General features: G+C 41.4%; 1 protein-coding gene across 4 annotated transcripts in view; it reads right to left on the minus strand.

Moving 5' to 3' along the window:
* Tsp26A (Tetraspanin 26A) overlaps nucleotides 1–15,128 on the minus strand; it is an 84,911-nt gene extending 69,783 nt beyond the window's left edge. For 2 of the 4 annotated variants that reach the window (XM_068225367.1, XM_068225368.1), the window contains exon 1: nucleotides 14,896–15,128. In XM_068225367.1, coding sequence (XP_068081468.1) covers nucleotides 14,896–15,043 — 148 coding nt within the window. In that variant the 5' untranslated portion in view covers nucleotides 15,044–15,128. The remainder of the gene's footprint in view (nucleotides 1–14,895) is intronic. The other 2 variants (XM_067137008.2, XM_068225366.1) reach the window with 2 other exon arrangements.
* Nucleotides 15,129–21,276: the final 6,148 nt, after the last annotated feature.

A 21,276-nucleotide genomic window follows, 5' to 3' on the forward strand; every position in this document is an offset into this window, starting at 1 on the left:
TGTTGTGCGAGAAAGTGTCCAATGACCTGCACTTGGTGAAATAATGTGTTGCTCTAGAAAAAGTGGGAAATAAATTGTTGAATCCAGAGGAGCAAGCCATACTTACGCTGGGGGATGAACGGAAAATTACTAAATGAGTAATGAATGAATGGACCAGGACTAGTAACTTAAATACTTATGTGCTGCAAAAAAATTATGTGTGGGCAAAATAGAAGAAGGAACTGGTCAATGCTGCTCTTAAATAATGAGTCAGGGTTTACGAGACTTCGAGTTGGAAGTAGTTAGTGTATAACTCAGCAGACTATAGAAGTTGTGTGTGCAGCGAAATGGAACAATAGAGGATGTCTAAAGGGCCCCATACACGCGCAGACTTCTGGAATACTTACCTGCACAGACTTGCCTCCGGGAGGTAAGTAGGAAGTATGCAGTTGCCCACACACGCTCAGACTAAATGATTATTTACCGACGAATTTGAATATGTCGCGCTCAGCTGTTTTTTCTGTTTAAAATTATGCGCTTCGGATGGTTGAAACATGTATATGGATTGAAATTAATTAGATAGTCGGTATAGAAGATGAGTCGTTATTTGGACACAATGTAGCGCTCTGCACGAAGAAGACGCGCAAAAAAATTTCAGATTTCATATTTGTAGGTTATCACATTTATATTTCCTGCCGCAACTATGAGATAGCGCTTTCGTCGCAAAGTCTCCGGCTGAATTCAAGCAGCGCCAGAATGTCAGAGACTTGCCTGCAGACTTCTTGTCGGCAGACTTATCGGTCATACAGACAGAGACATGTCTGAAGAGACTGGTTTGCGCAGACTTACCTCCGACTAAGTCTGCGCGTGTGTGGGGCCCTTAAGAGCAAGCAGACAGGTCCAACCATATTGAACAGGGTTCAAAGACAGTGCCTGCTTGCTAAGATGTCTTAGTGTGAGGAGGAAGTGAATGGACAAGTGTTGCTGACACTAAGGATGGGGGCAGGTCATGTACCCCCCTAGAGTTCCGATATGTTTTATTTATTTTAATGTTTTTTTTTCTCTTCTTATCGCCGAAAGGCATTTTATATATATATATTCATGTTGCCGTTCTGCCAAGGTCTCCGATAAGGAGCGAATCATTTCTCTGTTTTATCAGTTCTATATACTGTATATTGGGTTAGGTGTAAATTAGTAATCATATTTAGTAGGAGGTAGTAAGATGTATATTTGTTTTTATGGGTATGGTGAACATGTATCTGGACGAAAGCCTGTTATGTTCAATGGTCTATAAAGTATAAAGTATCATAAACAGTTCCGGTTCAACTGATACTACGAACAGTTCTAATGGTGCAGCTATGGAAGAAATAAATGCTTTATCCCCATCTGTAAATCATCCCAACACTAATCAAAGAGTTTATCTCAATAGCAGTGAAAATAGGTACAATCAAAATGATCAAGGCCGTTTCATTGTTATCGTCGAAAGTGTAAACAAAGACGTGGGTAGTCTCCATCCAATGGCGCTTGGTAAGCTGTTATTTAACGAGCAGGTCGTGTGCCGTCAAAACATCCTGGACATGAAAACCATAATGCGAAACAGGCTTTGAGTTGAAACCACTTCAGGAGCAGTGGCGAATCAACTAGTGAAATCAGAAATTTTTTCGTAAACAAAATCTAGACGTTTACATTCCGTCTAGTATAATTCAAAGACAAGGTTTAATAAAAAATATCGACCCCACACTTGAAGCTGAAATATCACGGGAGATACAAGCCCTATTACCAATTGTTCGTGTAAAGCGCTTCAGTAAGATTGTTCGCGGGGAGAGAAGGCCTATTCCAGTTTGTCTGTTAACTGCACAACTACTGCCGCTCACTCGGAACTCGATGCGCAGTGCAACCATTTGTGATGTCTGTGCGATTATGTGAACGGTGTTTGAAATTCAATCATTCTAGTCTGCAATGCCGAAGTTCCGAACGCTATAGCCGTTGCTCAGTTATTAGTCAGTATTCGGATTTAATTACTCCCTGTTGTGTTAACTGTAAAGGAGCTCATCTTTCCAGTGATAAAACTGCCCAGCATATAAAGAGTGGATTTCTGTTCGGGAACTTATGACATTTAACAACATCTCGCAAGTGGCTGCGCTTGATATAACAGCAGACCGTATGCGGACTCAGCGTCACGCCCACCTGTTAATTATCAAAGTCAGGTGGAATTTCCCCCTCTAGCTAATATTTCTGTAACCTCTAACATGTCAACACTAAGAAACATTCCAAGACAACATGAGCCCTTGGCACCAATTGTTACAGCAGAACCACCGATGAAAGAGAATTCACCATGGAATATAGTACAGCAGAACTCTCCCCATTCAGCATTAACCATCCATTCGCCTCTCAGCGTAAAATGGCTGTTCCTGTAGACTCGTGAAGACGACCGTTACAAACTTTCAAACCCAATTTCCCTCCACTTTCTCAACTGGCCTATATTCCTCCACATTTACCTGTTACTCCAATTACTCACAATCCATACCTTCTCCAACTCCATCGGGCACTATCAAATCCTGCTAAAAACAACGACCAACTTAACGAGCAAATATTCAATATTATTATGCTCATGTTAGGTCAGCTTCAATCTTCAGCGTCCAGCAACATTTATCCAACAGTAATCTGCGACATGATTACCAATATTTTCACTACTGAAAATGGCCTTTAAAATCTTACAATGGAACGGCCGGTTGGTGACCTTGAACAGAGGTGTTCTACAGCGTGAGATTTAAGGCCGAAATACATCTATAACAGCACTATCTGGGACTTTACTGATCCAACAATCTTCGTCTCAAACATCTGACACTCTACAACCCATGGCGATCAAGAATATGCAACTGCAGATTTTCCAATCTAATAATGGCATTTTAATTTTTTTCAATGGAATGCACAATCGGCTATTTTAAACAATGAGAGTCTAGATAATGCACTTTACGTTATAAAGCCTTATGTTGTCCTGTCAGAAACAAGGTTCAAACCTCAAGGATATATACATTTTCGCAACTATACCACTATAAAGGAAGATCGTGATTATGGATATAGTGGTGTAGCTATTCTGGCACACACTATATTACAGACAAATAACTATCCAACGTATTACGCTTTCACCATTTCAACTGATTGCAGCTAGTATTAAACTACCCTCTAAAACTCTTACGATAGCATCTGGATATTGCCCACGGAGAACAGGAATCACATTGGAAATTTGGCAAGAAATCATGACTCAACTTCTCCACCCACAGATCATCCGTGGAGGCTTTAACGCTCACTCCGCGGCATGGGGTTGTCCAACCAGGCAATGATATTGTCAATTTGGTCGAACAATACAATTTAATCATCCTGAATGATTATTCCCGTACATTGGTTCCTTCACCGAATAGGCAGAAATCGGCAGTTGACCTCACTATTACCACTCCCTCTTTATCTTTGTCCACCGATTGGTCCATCCTTACTGATTCTGGGGGTTCCAACTACTTTCCCATCTTGATTAAAATAGAGACTTCTCCTCTTACTCAGAACCAGAAAATGTCGACAGGAAAATGGAACTGTTCTAAAGCAAATTGGCAACAGCTGACATACAAACTTCACATCCCTGGACCCTTCTTTATGCCGATGATGTGGTACTTGCACAAGAAACCCGTCCTGAACTCCAGCATCAGGTTCAAACGTGGAAGGACAGACTGGCTGAAAATGGACTGCACCTCAATATCCAGAAGACAGAATACCTGGAATGTGGCCCCCAAACCAGAGGTACCATAAGTATCAGTGAAGAAGACCTGCAGAAGACCATGCAATTTAAGTACCTGGGATCCGTCGTCACCTCAAACTGTGACACCACTCCTGATACTCGGATGAGGGTAAATGCAGCTTGGCTCAAGTGGAGACAGGTCACTGGAGTCCTCTGTGATAAAAAGATGCCTCAATATATGAAGGCAAAAGTTTATAAGAGTGTGGTACGGCCAGCAGCGATCTATGGGACTGAATGTCGCCCCATGACGAAACAACAGGAGCAAATGTTGACAACCATGGAGATGAAGATGCTTCGATGGTCCATGGGGCTGACCCGATGTGACCACATAAGGAACACGGACGTCCGGCAAAGGTTTGGTGACAAGCCCATCATAGACGAAGTGAGGGAAGCCCGTCTCCCCTGGTACGGCCACGTCATGAGAAAACAGGACGACTCAGTTGCCAAAACAGCGCTCCACATCAACCCAGAGGGAACAAGACCACGAGGAAGACCGGCAAAGAGATGGACTGACAACATCAGGGCAGACATGCACAGTGTTGGCTTAACACCAGAAGATGTCAACGACAGACAGAAATGGAGGAGATGTAGCAAAGCAGCAGACCCTGCAAGTCGGGATTAATGCTAAGAAAGAGAGAGATGGATGAAGAGATATTACGTCTTCCACTGCAAAATTCTAGTGGTGTCAGCTACAATCTCTATATCTCCACTATGGAGAATGCTTCATCCGATCCAATTCCCCTGAGGAAAGTTGGATCTACACACACGGGAAATCCACCAGTCTGGTGGACCCTAGATTGCTCTCAGGCTGTTGTACGACGACAGACAGCGCTTCGGCAATATCAGGAACAACCCACTTTTGAGAGGTACCAGCAATGCCTGAACACTACAGCTCAAGTAAGATTTTTGAAAGAAAGGAAAAGATACAGCTGGAAGAAATTTTGTGCATCCTTAGATAGGAATACCAACATTTCCGACGTCGGGAACAAAATCAAAGCATTCCCCCACGAAGATCACAGTCCACGAGCCCATACAATTTCACCAGCCTGTATAGAGGAATTCTTTGACAAAATAGCTCCTCCGTTTGTTGACTCTCAACCACTTGAATGGGAGCGAAATTCTGGAAACAAGGCATCACTTAAGACTGGTTAGTAATTGAAGGGCCGCTTTAAACACATAGCATTATTACTAGCAGGGCTCTTCGGAGGCAGCCCTACCTAGGGAGTGGCGCCCCTGCTTATTAGAGTCCCAGAGCACACTGATCCGGTGTGTAACATCTGGTATGGGCCCCAGCTCAGGGTTATGAGTGAAGATCTCAACGGAATACACAGCGGAGAAGATGGACTTCGGTACAGTGGAGATGGCGGAAGAGGCAACCCTAGAGTCGGGGATAAATACGAGTACAATTTTAAGGAACCCGGCGATCACCGGTATGAGTGGCCCCCCGATACAAAGAGTCAACAGTCTCTTAGGAGAGTGGATGAGAGGGTGGAGAAAAAGGACACCCTCTTGTCCTTGGGGTGAGAAATCACCCCTAAAGGCGTATGAAGTTATTGGAGGTCAACGGCATAGGATGCAGAAGGGGAAACCACCTCATTAACGACTATTGTCGTATCCCTAGTCCCACTGGACAATATCCATTTATATGGTAGTTCCTGAGAAGAAATTCAATTCCTGAGTAATACGCCCACATTCGGATCACCGGGTGGGCGCTGTGTCAGGAGAACCATGAGGTGTGAAGATCGAACGAAATGGGAAGAAGAAGAAATCTGAACTGTTGAGGTTTGGTACTTGGAATGTCAGAACGATGAATGAAAAAGCTAATCTAGAGAATATGAAGAAGGAAATGGAGAAGTTGAACATCATTATTTTAGGATTATGTGAAGTGCGATGCAAGGAGAAGGAGAGCGTCTTCCTGGAGATCACAAGGTGGTTTATAAGGGAGGAGAACACAGGCCAGGAAAAGTTCTAGAGAGAAGTATAATTAAGATGATGCCTGTCACTGACAATCAAGATACAGAGTGACCCTCTTGATACACTGATCATTCAAGTGCATATGCCTACAACGCATGCGGACGAGGAAGAGGTAAACCGAATTGATGAGCAGATAGAGGAAGTGTTTGAGGAGAATAGAAAAGGTTCAGTAAGAACTGTGATGATGGAATATTGGAACAGTGTAGTGAGAATTGAAAGACAGAGTAATGTGGTCGGAGATTATGGATTAGGGAAAAGCAATACAAGAGGAGAGAGCCTTGACTTTTGAATTAAGAACCATAAACGGAGGCTGTATACATGGAAGAGTTCTGGTGATACAGCCAGATATCAGATAATTGATGTAATTATTCTCAATCAAAGTTTCAAAAAACAACATCAAAATAGCTAAAAGATTCCGTGGGGCAGATGCAAATACAGACCACAACTTGCTAGTAGCAGATATAAGAACACGACTGAAACATATCAGAATAAACACTCTGGAAGGAAGTGGGACGTAGCAAAACTAAGGAATGAAAATGTCGGGACCTATACAAGAAGGAATGAAGAAAAGTTTGAAAACTCGAGAATGAGTATAGATGTATCACAGGAGTGGCTTACCATCAGGACTGCAATAGTAAAAAACCTTAGAGAAAAATGTAGGTAAACTCGGAAGGAAAAGAAATAAAAAGGAATGGGTAACGAATGAGGTGTTAGATAAAATGTATAAACGCAGGAAATGGAAAAATGACTCCTCAGATGAAGGAAAAATACAATAAAGAAAACTAAACAATGAGCTGAGGCGGACAACTGATAAGGCCAGGGAAGAATGGATGAAAAACTAATGTTAAGGAATATTCAAGTTGGAAAACGAGGGAAAAATAGATGTATCGAACAGCAAGGAGCCTGATGAGGAGAAATCCAAAGAAGATAAGCAAGCAAGGAATAATGAACAAACAAGGAGAGATAATATCAAATTTAGAAGAAAGTAGGGAGGTGTGGACGGAATATATAAACGATATATATGATCATCAAGCTGATCATGGGACAATGATACTGGAGAACGTGCAAGATTGTGACGAAGAATCCAGAGGACCAAGGATAGAAAAATGGGAAGTGGAGAAGGAAATTCAGGACCTAAAGGAAAGGAAAGCGATGGGCTGTGAACAGATACCATCTGAAGCATTAAAGGTTTTAGGGAATGGAGGAATAGTTAGACTGACCAATCTGGTGAACATAATATACGACACAGGAAGATGGCCAGAAGATCTGGTTAGGGCCATCATGGTTCCCTTACCGAAGAAATGTAATGCTAAACAATGTAAAGTCTATAGAACAGTTAGTTTATATGGCATGTTACTAAGGCAATGACCAAGATGGAGCTGAGAAGAGTAGAAAAGAAAAGAGAGGAAAATATGGGCGATGAGCAGTTTGGTTTTAGAAAATGAAGAGGAACCAGAGGTGCAATTGGATGCCTAATGATGATTGCAGACAGGATGTTAGAAGTGAATGGGGAAATGTATACATGTTTCATTGATTGGGAAAAAGCGTTTGACAGAGTGAACTGGTGAATTCTGATGAGGATTCTGAAATATATTGATGTAGACTGGAAAGACAGAAGACTGATAAAGAGTTGTATAAGTATCAGAAAGTGATGGTTAGAGTAAATGAATATGAAACAGAAGAAGTGGATATCGGAAGAGGAGTGAGACAGGGATGTTGCATGTCACCGGCTCTGTTCAATATATATGCCGATAAACTGTTACAGAAGGCCCTGGAAAAATCAAGAGCCGTTGTAGTGGGAGGAGAACCAATAAAGACCATAAAATACGCAGATGATGTGGCGGTATTAGCGGAATTAGAAAAAAAAAAATCTGCAAGTCATGTTGGAAAATACTGACAGAGTGGGCAAAGAGTTCGAAATGAAGATAAAGATAAACAAAGATTGCTGTTAATATAACACTAGAGGGAAAGAAATTGGAACGAGTAAAGTCATTCAGATATTTGGGAAGTTTGTTAACATGGAATGGAAGCTGTACAGAAGAAATAAGAAGCATAATATATATGGGAAAAGAAGCTTTCGGAAAGGTGAGAAGGCTTTTGACATCTAAGGCAATCCCTACTGATTTAAGAAAGAGGTTCGCAATTTTGTGTTGAGTGTAGTGCCATATAGAGTTGAAACATGGACATCAAGAAAGAAAGTAACAAAGTATTTGGAAAGTTTTGAAATATGGTTGACCGGGCGAGTTGGCCGTGCGCGTAGAGGCGCGCGACTGTGAGCTTGCATCCGGGAGATAGTAGGTTCGAATCCCACTATCGGCAGCCCTGAAAATGGTTTTCCGTGGTTTCCCATTTTCACACCAGGCAAATGCTGGGGCTGTACCTTAATTAAGGCCACGGCCGCTTCCTTCCAACTCCTAAGCCTTTCCTATCCCATCGTCGCCATAAGACCTATCTGTGTCGGTGCGACGTAAAGCCCCTAGCAAAAAAAATATGGTTGTGGAGAAGAATGGAAAAAGTGAAGTGGACAGATAAAGTGAGAAATAATGAAGTGCTAAGAAAAGTAGGAGACAAGAGACTACCTGATGAAAACGATAAGGAAGAGGGAAATATCCTGGTTGGATCACATACTACGTAGGAATTGTCTTCAACAGAGGGCGATGGATGGTAAAATACATGGAAGAAAAGCAAGAGGAAGCAGAAGTTTTGGACTGTTAACAGATGTTAAACAAGGGAGAAGCTATAGACAACTGAAGCAAGATGCTCAGGAGAGAGAATCATGGAGGATGTCTAGTTGATACCTGTCTCAAGACAGATTCGCAGAAGAAGAATTATCTATCATCACGTCTCAGTTCTAAGTTGTCTGTATCTTGGGGACAGCTTTTACCACATCTACTAGCTAGAGAGCTTTCCTCCGGATGTACAAACTTAAGCTGGAAACATTTAATTCACTGTCGTGGAGACAAACGCGAGTCTAGTAAGAGTATATCTCCTTATCGGCGCTGAAGGACAGAGTTTAACACGAGACAATGGCCAATGTCCGGCCCGACCGAGTCTTATCTGAGCTCTCCCGAGGGCTGGCAACTCAATTAAAACGTTCTCTCTCTCTCGCTCGCTCAGTTGCTGTCAAAACCAGCTGTCATTTCCAATTTGAACCCTTGGGCCAAACCGGGGGGGAGAACAAGGAAGCCAACTTGCTTACAGCTTGATCATTCTTCTTACTGTTCTCCGCAGGCACAATGGATCTATGGAACGGCACAAGTCGACTTCAAGGAGAGGATTCTATCAACTGCTGTGCGGCATATAACTCCAGCCTTCAAAGGAGCATAATTCAATCACGCTTAGTAATTCTAACAAACAAATTAGAAGTCTGTAAACCAAGAGATTTACAACTTATGAGATATGAGGTCTTTATTGAACCTTTCACACGCGCCACACTTGTCTCTCTTCCGTTTGATAACACTTCTTTTAGAAACGTGATATTATGTTTGGAGGATCTTTCGCACTTTTTATGGAACTGTCTTATTCTTCGAGACTTCAGACTTCGTACTTTGTTTCTCCAGCATTTTTAAGTGTATTTAAGTAATTTGCTATAGCTTTTCGGCGATGCAAGGGTGAGAAATGGCTAGGACTGGGAAGGAAGCGGCGGTGACCTTATTAAGGTACAATGAACCCCACAAAAATTGGCCGGCAAAGACATATTTAATTCCATTCTCGAAACGCGAGGGTATTCATAAACTGTGGATAGTCGGTGGCCTAAGATAATAATAATAATAATAATAATAATAATAATAATAATAATAATAATAATAATAATAATAATAATGTTAATGTTAACAACTTTTACAGTTTAAGTTCATTCTTCTGTTGTGGAGCGTGTTAACCTTGGTGTAGAAATTACAGCATCAGATGTTCTGTCCATGCTATTATATGGTTATGATCAAGCTGAAAGCGTATTATGACATGTGTGAAATGTGGTTTTCTCAACGAGCACGATGAGACCACATCATAATATGGGTAAAACGTCTACCGAATTACAACAAACGTCATGACACGTCACCACCAGAAGAACAACTTGCTTTGACAGAGACCACGTACGCCATTGGTTGGTTGTATTGTATGAAACGAATAGCGACTTGACCAGTATACGCAACTTTAAAAGATGCAATATTATGTTACTTTTTGAGGCTTCCACTCACTGTGGAATTGCTCGTGTATGACTAGGAATTTTAAGAGGATGGATATTAAAGATATACCTTTTTAAACCTTGATTCCCATTTTAGCGAAAAATTTATATTAGCCACGAATTGAATGTATGTTATCACATTTAGGTATATATATATAATTCGTTCATAATAGTACATATTCTGTTATACTGGTGCTTTAAAGTCATATGAAGGGTCAGGGGGTAAAAAAGGTAAGTTAACTTTTTGTCGTAATCAAGTTAGTGGTGACATACTGGGCATCGGACAAAACTTAATTTTGTTTGCTACATTTCCAATTTCAGTTATTTAAAGTATATTATTTTGTAACTTTCTATTTGTTTATCCAGTAACATTTTGAAATTAAAATTTCGTTTTCTGAATTCTGAAAGAAGTTACCTGTTTGCTATTTGCTTTACGTCGCACTGACACAGATAGGTCTTATGGCGACGATGGGACAGGGAAGGGCTGGGAGTGGGAAGGAAGAGGCCGTGGCCTTAATTAAGGTACAGCCCCAGCATTTGCCTGGTGTGAAAATGGGAAACCACGGAAAACCATTTTCAGGGCTGCCGACAGTGGGGTTCGAACCTACTATCTCCCGAATACTGGATACTGGCCGCACTTAAGCGACTGCAGCTATAGAGCTCGGTAAGTTACCTGTTTTTCCCTGACACTTCATATTTCGGCCATAGTGGTACTTCAAGGTCGTAATAAGAAACAAACGACACGACGCGTCAGCACCAGAATAAATATCATCATGCATCTCTCTTTTTCTTCTTTTTTGTCTACTAAAGTCTTAACGTCACACTAACACATGTAGGTCTTCGATGATGTCGGATAGGGAAGGGCTGCGCCATGGAAAGTCTCTCTGAACAGCTTAAATCGACTAATAATTGTCGATTCACATCGTGGATAAGGAATACGATAACTATAATCAACTACTTGTTGATTCACGTTATGGATAAGGAATACAACTAAATCAACTACTCGTTAATTCACATTATGGATAAAGAATAAACTAAATTAACTACTCGTTCATTCACATTATGGATGAAGATTACAACTAAACCAGCTACTCGTTGATTCACATTATCGATAAGGATACAACTACATTAACTACTCGTTGATTCACATTATGGATGAAGATTACAACTAAATCAGCTACTCGTTCATTCACGTTATGGATGAAGATTGCAACTAAACCAGCTACTCGTTGATTCACATTATAGATAAGGATACAACTACATTAACTACTCGTTGATTCACATTATGAATGAAGATTACAACTAAATCAGTTACTCGTTGATTCACATTATGGGTAAGGAATACGACAACTAAATTAACTAGTCGTTGATTCACGTTATGGATGAAGATTACAACTAAATCAGCTACTCGTTGATTCACATTATGGATAAGGAATACAACTAAATTAACTACTCGTTGATTCACGTTATGGATGAAGATTACTGTAAAGCATGGGAAAGTAAAGAAACATGTTCATAACGTACAGTCACTCAAACAAAACAATAAATGAGCGCATGACATTGTGTAAATTCCTCACAGGTACAGTTTTCTCATAAACAACTGAACCTGCCGGGCTGAGTAGCTCAGACGGTAGAACGCTGCTGGACTTCTGAGCTGAAGTTTGACGCGAGTGTAATAGACTAATATAACTTGGAAACAATATTCTCTAACCCATGGGTAAATAATGGAAATATCGATTTATGTCCGGCTCCATGGCTAAATGGTTAGTGTGTTGGCCTTTGGTCACAGGGGTCCCAGGTTCGATTCCCGGCGGGGTCGGGAATTTTAACCATCATTGGTTAATTTCGCTGGCACGGGGCTGGGTGTATGTGTCATCTTCACCATCATTTCATCCTCATCACGACGCGCAGGTCGCCTGCGGGAATCAAATCGAAAGACCTGCACCTGAAAGACCTGCACCTGGCGAGCCGACAATGTCCTTGTACACTCCCGGCACTAAAAGCCATCCGCCGTTTCATTATATCGATTTATTATTATTATTATTATTATTATTATTATTATTATTATTATTATTATTATTATTATTACTTGTGAGGTGTGGCTACGAAGTTTACATCTATTAGTATTATTGTTTACGTAGTTATGTCCGGACTTTGTGTTATAATCATGATCGTATTATTTGTGAGGTTATGTCATGAAACATCTGCTGTATATATATATATATATAGTTAATGTAAGAGCACATAATTAATAGTATATAATTTATTATTACCTGTATATATGGTGTATAATCCAATGCAACATTGTGACATTGTGCAACACACACTAATAAATCCAAAACAATGCAGTGTGCGACTAGATTTGTGTAGAAGCTTCCTTACATTGTAAATATGCTATTGGAGACTCACGAATTTACGAGAAAACATGTCGTATCATATTCTTCTAGAAGCTTGGCCAGGCAACATATATAAAGAAGCTGTCTTGAGGGTAGAGTAGAGTTGGTCTTGCGAACTCGTGTTGTGATTCTGTCGACATGCTACTGTAACAGTCAAATGCTTGTCAGGATGACAGTCTTATTCTTATTCTTTGTAGTAGTGTTTTGTTTCAAGATGGCGGTTCATTAGTGCGTGTGTGCAGAAGATGTATATATAATCTGTAAATAAGTGGTACACAACTGACAGCATTTTGCGTGCGTCTTTGTGGATACATCAAGTTGACGGGCACGATCTTGGCTCAGGTCGGTGGTACTTGAAAGTGTAATACGCTAAATATCTACCCACACATAAAATAAATCCTAAGAGATAAAATTCCGAAAGACATAAAAGTAGTTAGTGGAGACAAGTAACATTAGCCTATTTATTGTTACAATTGAACCTATAGATATAATGGTTTTGTGGGTATCCTTTTATAAGTTGCTTTATGTCGCACCGACACAGATAGGTCTTATGGGGACGATGGTACACAAAGGGGCTAGGAATAGCAAGGAAGCGGCCGTGGCCTTAATTAAGGTACAGCCCCAGCATATGCCTGGTGTGAAAATGGGAAACCACGGAAAACCATCTTCAGAACTGCCGACAGTGGGATTCGAACCCATTAACTCCCGGATGCAAGCTCACAGCTGCGCGCCCCTAACCGCACGGTCAACTCGCCCGGTAGATATTTTAGAAAACCTCATTGTATTATAACGACTTTCAGAGCTTATGTTGTTGATACCTGCGCAGGGAAATGAAAATCTTTGTCCTAGGTCATTGAAATATGTTCACCTGGTATGCAGATACAGCCGATGTCAAAACAAAATGGCGCTCCAATCGGAACCATTTTGTTTTCCCGGGCTGTGCTGTCATAGCGTTATCGGCAAACGCGACTTATCTTTTCTCGTGCACAACTATGTCCTCTGTACGATGGTATATGTTAGGTTGTTGTATAAATGTTGAGATATAAGCGTTGACCACGGGTGTGTCGAAGTGTCGCGTGTCACTTTGAAACTGCCGCCCATACCTCGGACTGAATGAATAGGAGTTTTCACGTCAAAACTTCTCTCTAAATTAAACTCTCGCTTTTCACTTATTTCTAAAAACCACGCGATGTATTCTATCCCATAAGGTCCTGCGGCCGTGGCTCCGAAACAGCCCCGCGAGATAACCGAGCGGCTTTTCACCAAGGTGGTCGTGGTCGAAACTCTGCTAGTGCATGTCGGATTTTTCAAATGCAGTCACGTGCCGGTGGTTCGAATTCCACGTAAAACCAGAGGTACTGTGGCGATGATCACAATGTCAATATAGAGACACGTAAAACAGTAAATTTGCCTGCTTTCTTTTTTTCTAACCATTGTAACCAAACAAAACATTCTTCGGTTATTCAATCACCTGCACACTACTGTTTCCATTGAGAACAGCTAAATTCTGTAAGTGCGGCCAGTATCCAGTAATCGGGAGATAGTGGGTTCGAGCCCCACTCTCGGCAGCCCTGAAAATGGGTTTCCGTGGTTTCCCATTTACACACCAAGCAAATGCCCGGGCTGCACCTTAATTACGGCCACGGCCGCTTCCTTTCACTTCCTAGGCCTTTCCTATCCCATCGTCGCTATAAGATCTATCTGTGTCGGTGCGACGTAAAGCAAATAGCTAAATTAGTTTTAAATAATTAAAAAACATCGTGAGGCAATTATTATATTCCACAGAAGTTTGCGTCAAGATTTACGAATCTAATCCTTACGCAACCTCGTTTAGCTCCCTCGGTGTGTCACTGGTAGAGAGTCGGGCATCTGAACCATAAGGTCGTAGGTTCAAAACAGGAAAAGGAAGTAGGACTTTTGAACGGCGAAAAAGGAAGTCCATGTTATACGATGCCGGCACATAAAATATCTCTGGTGGCACGTCTTGTGTCTACCCAGCAAAATTAAGTAAAACGCAGCCATACGTAGCCCAGCGGAGATTCGTTTCTCTGCCATCCGAGAGAGTAAAACGGAGCAACGAAATTTACCCTCAGGCAGCCTAAACAGCGTTATATTAAAATGTAGCTTGGACCATATTATTATTATTATTATTATTATTATTATTATTATTATTATTATTATTATTATTATTACTCTCCCTGCGTTCTAATAGGTGCCACAGCACTGCATTCCGGCGCTCCTACAAGAAAAAAAGTCTTGCTGACATTTAACACTGTGCCAGAATTCGACCCCGCGGTGTTGAGCTCAGGAAATGACAGCCTAACTAATTTACTTAATATTATTATTAGCCTGTCATTTATGGCACATTCGTTTGACGACGGAACCGCTCTCATGAATACAGTGGGGCAGTCAGATCGCGTTCAGAGAGCCCTCAGACAAACGACAGGCAGCACATCACGACGCAAGGGGGAGAAACACAGAGGGTTGGAGCGAAAATCCTATAAAGGGCAGAGAAATCGCATCACGGAAGAAAGAGCATGAAGTGTTGTATAAACACACAAATAAATACTCACCGACGAGAATGAGGATGAAAGCAGGATCGAGTGCAATGTTCGTCAAGCGGCTGAGGTTGTTGAAAGTGTCCTTCTCCGTCCAGGCCCAGATACCCACCGCCAGGATTCCCAGACCCAGCAGCTGAAACACACAGAAAAAAAAATACATGTTACTACTCTAAACATTACCATCAGATGAAGCTCGCATGCACTTCAGATGTTCAGTTAAAACAGTTTATAATGATCTTGGGAACACTCACTGGCTTGTGGTGAGGATATTAGTATGCCCTGTTTTACACAAGTATAAACCTTAGAACATTTTAATTAACTATAGGTCCAAAAATTTCCAATTACTTTACTGATTATATTCATTATTTATTATAAACATAGGTAATAAAGAATAATAATTTACAAATTTATGCACATAATGTTGGATGTTTGAAAGCCTAAATATATTCGTTGCTGTTAAAAATAAATGTGAATCATTTAAAATGCTTTTAGTAATATTTATGGAAAAAATAGAATTTAAAGTGTTTACTAACTGTGCTAAAAATACAATGAAAAGACTGATTACAATGAAAATACAGAATTATTAGTCCTCTCTGATAATTCTGTATAAACATTTTTTTTTTTTTTTTTTTTGCAAGGTGCTTTACGTCGCACCGACACAGATAGGTCTTATGGCGACGATGGGACAGGGAAGGGCTAGGAGTGGGAAGGAAGCGGCCGTGGCCTTAATTAAGGTACAGCCCCAGCATTTGCCTGGTGTGAAAATGGGAAACCACGGAAAACCATTTTCAGGGCTGCCGACAGTGGGGTTCGAACCTACTATCTCCCGAATACTGGATACTGGCCGCACTTAAGCGACTTCAGCTATCGAGCTCGGTATTTTTTTTTTTTTTTTTGCTGTATGATACACTGAAGAAAATGGAAATTGCAACACCCAGGAGGAGTGGTGCTACATTGCTGCAATTGAACATGCAGGACGAGTGTTCGGTTGTGATTCTATGATTACACTTTCAGGGCCCTCTGACCGCAAGTTTGAACAACAATCAATACAGGATGTGCCCAGCACGAGCTGCAATACATTGATGAATTCGTCAAGGCATAGAGTCAATAAGGCCCTGGATCGCTTCCTGAGGAATTGTGGCCCATGCTTGCTGCACTGCACGGGTCAGTTGTTCCAGAGTTGTGGGTGGCTGGGGACGGTTGGCCAGTTGTCGACCCATCATGTCTCGCACATGTCAATGCTCAATAGGACTGAGGTCCGGGGATCTGGCGGGCCATTCTAAAGTTGTGATGTCGTGGAGAACTTCTCTGGAGATGCGTGCAGTGTGAACCCGGCCATTGTCCTGCTGAAACATCCCATTAGCAATGTTCGCCATCATAGGGACAACCACTGGATTGAGTACCCTATCAACGTACTGTCGAGCAGTCATAATGCCCTCAACAAGCACTAATTGTGATTTCACATTAAAGCCAATAGCTCCCCAGACCATAATGCTTGGTGTTGGCCCTGTGTGCCTCTCGACAATAAGATCTGGGCGGCCCCTCTCCCCGGTACGTCGGCGCACACGATTCCGGCGATCACTGCGGGCAAGACAGAAGCGCGATTCATCACTAAAGACGACCCTATGCCATTCGTTGGCCCACGTCGATCTTTCTCGACACCAGGCCAGCCTTACACGTCGCTGTTGTGGGGTCAATGGAACACCTTCTACAGGGACACGGGCTCGTAAGCCAGCTGCACGCAGGCGATTACCAACTGTTTGTTGTGTAACGTGGGGTGCCACAGCTGCTCGATTTTGCGCTGCTGTTGCATGGGGTTCCATGAGGGCCATCCGAATGATGCGGCGATCCTCTCTCACAGTTGTCTGTCGCGCTGGGCCTGTGGCAGGTCTACGAGTGTGGGTACCTTCGTTTGACCACTGCTGCCATACACGTTGTACCGTAGATGCCTGTCGGCCAACACGTGCAGCGACAGTCCTTAACGATAATCCAGCCTCACACAGCCCAATTATCCGAGCCCTCTCAAACGGCGACAGTTGTTGATAGTGTGCTCTTCTCTGTCGTCGAGGCATGTTCACTGCACAGACTGCAAGTCAACTACGCTACACTAGAGTCCGTATACTGGAGTTGATTCCTCCGCGACCAATCACGTGGGGAGACCTGTAGCAACAATCCAATGGGTCTGAAACTTCGATCGTTTACACATCTACATGGCATCGTTCCATATCTTGAAAATCGACACAAACGACCAATGCCTTCATGGTGTTGCAATTTCCATTTTCTTAAGTGTATGTAGTAAAAGGATTTTAAAGTGCAGCACCTTTTTTTAAAAAATATAGCTATTTTCATACAGATAAGTCAACGTATGTATGTGGGGACATGAAATGAAGCGAAATAAACAAAATTTGTTGCACCTTTTTTGTAAGGTTACTATATTTCGCCACCTTTTCCCTTCTATTTCATGTTTCAGCACCTTTCCATTCCATATTTACCTGCGTGTTTAAAGATTATAATTTATTCTTTTCTTGAACATATTTTTAACATTTTGCTTGATCAGAAATCAACACTAATCAATAAATAAATATTAAAATATAATTTATGGAAACCACCAGTAATTCATATCCCAGCAAGAACGGCCAATCTGCAACTGTGAAATCAAATTAAAATTTGAAAAATGATATTACAATAGTTTAAACTGAATTCAGCTAGTACTGGCGTGAATTTAACTGTTCTACCTATCTACTGTGCACTCTGTTGTTGGCCGTGTTAGTGTTTTTCACAACATAAACTCATGTCGAAAGTTGAGGAGGAGGTATTGAGCAGGAACAGTGGAAGAAGTTAGGGACAACCCCGACAGATCTGCTAAAGAGAAATTTGAATTACATTTGAAGAACAGCCCAGATGTGGAAACCTTTGCAACTTCGACTGAAATCCCTTTACGAGTGCTGACAAGATATACTCCATTGGTTTCTATAGATATCGAGGGGAGTTTCTCGCTATATAAGGACCTACTGAGCTCAAGGCACCAGCGACTTATTGTCAAAAAATTGTGTGTAATCCAATATAACATGTTGATCAGTTATTAGAACCCAGTAAATGTGATGAAGAAAGTTCATGTAACTGGTTTAAACCTTAATAAAATGAAGGTTAGCTACACCGCAGGGTTGATGTAACATATCTGAAAGGGATGTAAAGGAAAACATTATTTTTATTGAATTCAAAGAGAATAGAAATAAATACTCTAGGTCGAATTTGCTGGTTTGGTTGTTCTGAGTTCCATCACATTTAATTTAGGAATGTTTATTTATGGTTGATTCAGCGGCACGAATAATAATAATAATAATAATAATAATAATAATAATAATAATAATAATAATAATAATAATAATAATAATAATAATAATCGTATGGCCTCAGCTACCGTGTGCAGACATTTCAATTTGACGCCATCTGGCTGTCTGCTCGTCAATTTCGACGTTCCGTTTTACTCTAGGCCCCCACTAGATGGCAGACCGAGTAAATCGAAACTCTCTTGAGCGTCTATGGCTGAGATTTTAATGAATTTTGTCGGGTAAACACCAAATGTGTCACCAGAGATCTTTTACATGCCGACATCGTACGACATGGAGTGTCGAATGGGCTTTTTTCCGCCCTTCAAAAATCCGACTACCTCTGCCGGGTTTGAACCCGCTATCTTGGGATCTGGAGGCCGACACTCTACCGCTGATCCACGGAGGCAGCTATAATAATAATAATAATAATAATAATGCCGGGCTAAGTGCCACAGACGGTTGAGGCACTGACCTTCTGACCCCAATTTGACAGGTTTGATTCTGGTTCATTCCGGGTGGTATTTGAAGGTGCTCAAATACGTCAGCCTCATGTCGGTGCCACGTAAAAGACTCCTGCGGGACTAAATTCCGGCAACTCGGCGTCTCCGAAAACCGTAAAAGTAATTAGTGGGACGTAAAACAAAGAACCTTCTTCTTCATTATTATTATTATTATTATTATTATTATTATTATTATTATTATTATTATTATTGTCCACGTCATCTAGTTCGCCTGCCCATGTCCAATTCTTCTGACTCTAAACACTATTTATTTTCTCAGAAACAGAGTGCATTTCATGCTTCAGCTATTTCTACTGATGCATGTAGATCTCTACTTGATTAACAAGAGCCGGCTGCATGCATGCCGCTGACGGCGGCAGACATTTCTTTCAATAGCGTTCTTAGTTACTGCTATATTTAGTTGAAGAAGCCTCACTACAGAGAGGTGTTATGACCAGTTGTTGACAACGACAGTGCAATTAACTCTCAGCACACAAACCAGCAGGAAACTCTTAATGTCTTCTGCCAAGAATCAACACAGAATGGAGAAGCTAATGACATAGAGTTTAATACCCTTAAAATGAATTTAAAACCATCAAAACCTCTTAACTCTTGTTTATTACGCCATTACTGGATTAGCATTGACAGCCACGTGCACTAGGATCTGGGAGCAGAAGTCTGTCCGGAGCCAGTACGCCAGTACGCCATTTCGCGGCTTTACTGAAATAAACTCTCTCCTCCTCTCGAAGTTCTTAACGTAAATGTTGCGACGGTGCCATGGAAAATAAATTGCTGTATATAGGTAATCGCGCGTTCTTTGGAGGTTCACGTTGTTACTGTATGTCAGGACCATACAAAGGGAACTCCGGAGTGAATAAAGTTGAGTTCGGGACCAACAAGGAATCGGTCGGAGTTAGACAAGAAGTAGGGTGATCAATTAAGACAGCCGGGCTGAGTAGCTCTGGTCTCCTGAGCTTAAATTGGCAGGTTCGAACCCAGCCCAGTACGGTAATATTTGAAGGCGTTCAAACACTCCAGATGTACTGGCACGTAAAGGAACTCATAAACGACAACATTCCGACACTTCGGCGTCTCCGAAAACCTTAAAAGTAGTAAGTGGAAGGTAAACTTAATATCTTCTTCCTTTTTTTTTTTGTTTACAATTTGCTTTACGTGGCACCTACACAGGTAGGTCTTATAGCGACGACGGGATAGGAAAGGGCTAGGAGTGGGAAGGAGGCTGCCGTGGCCTTAATTAAGGTTCAGTCTCAGCATTTGCCTGGTGTGAAAATGGGAAATCACGGAAAACCATCTTCAGGGCTGTCGACAGTGGAGTTCGAACCCACTATCTCCCGGATGCATGCTCAGAGCTGCACGGCGCTAACCGCACGGCCAACTCGTCCGATCATCATCATTATCATCACCATCATCATCATCATCATCAATTAAGACATCAGAACATCGATGTACACTGGCCGTTGTTGCATAGGCTGTCAACACCATGACAAAATGTGTGATTCCGAACAGGAATCCGGTAGTTTCCGCGTTTGTGCCAATGAAAGTTTCAATTTAGTTCCCTTTTTTTAAATTTTTTTTTATTACATAGCAGAAGTTTATTGCGTTGAATGTAACACAACACAGCTCACACAACACCGCGAGACGCTCTTCAGAAAAGATCTGTACCAAATTATATAATACAGTGATGAAAATTGATACCAAAATATCATATTTTAGTTAGGAAATGATACTTTAGTATTATGCACCTGATGTAGTATTATGCACAAATTTTGGAGAACATTTAACTTTGTAACACATTTATCTCCCGGATGCAAGCTCATAGCTGCGCGCCCCTAACCGCACGGCGAGCTCGCCAGGTATTTTTTTAACAATGTATAATGCCAATAAGAAGTTGTAGTAACAGTCAGTCAACTCAGTTTCCAACGAGCTCTCTTTGGGCGAAGTTAGTAATAAATTTATCAGTTGTGCGGTTTGATATTTTTCAAACTTTATTTGAACAGTTTCTTAATTTAATTTTGTTCGGATATTTTTCTGCGTTGTAATCGAATAAATTATTGTAACCGAAACTTCGGTATCGGAAACAGATTACACTTTTGTAGTTAATAAAAAATTAGGTATTTGTTCGTGGCGTCGACCTCTGCAGATCTTTGCCACTACTTGCACCATATGTTATGAACCTGCGTGTAATTGTAATTGCGGAAGTGTAAAGTGTTGAATGTGAGGAAAGGACGACTCAAACACCCAGTCCCCAGGCCAGGAATCGAACCTGGGGCCTCCGGGTGACAGGCGGACGCGTTGCCCCCTACACCGCGGGGCCGGACTAGTTCTGTAGTTACTGAAAAAATGAAACCAATTAAATTTAATTACGAATTTCTAAGTGGTTCATGGTTGTTAGTTCAGCAGCTTTGCCGTTAAACCACGGGGACAGTAAAATGAAATATGTTAAACATTATTTTTAATAATCTTACAAAAACAAATAATCCCTTTGTTCATGTCACTAGACTGTCCATTGCATAAATTCTATCGGCTGTAATTAAATTTAT

Source organism: Anabrus simplex, chromosome 1, assembly GCF_040414725.1.
Source record: "Anabrus simplex isolate iqAnaSimp1 chromosome 1, ASM4041472v1, whole genome shotgun sequence".
Classification (NCBI taxonomy): Eukaryota; Metazoa; Arthropoda; class Insecta; order Orthoptera; family Tettigoniidae; genus Anabrus; species Anabrus simplex.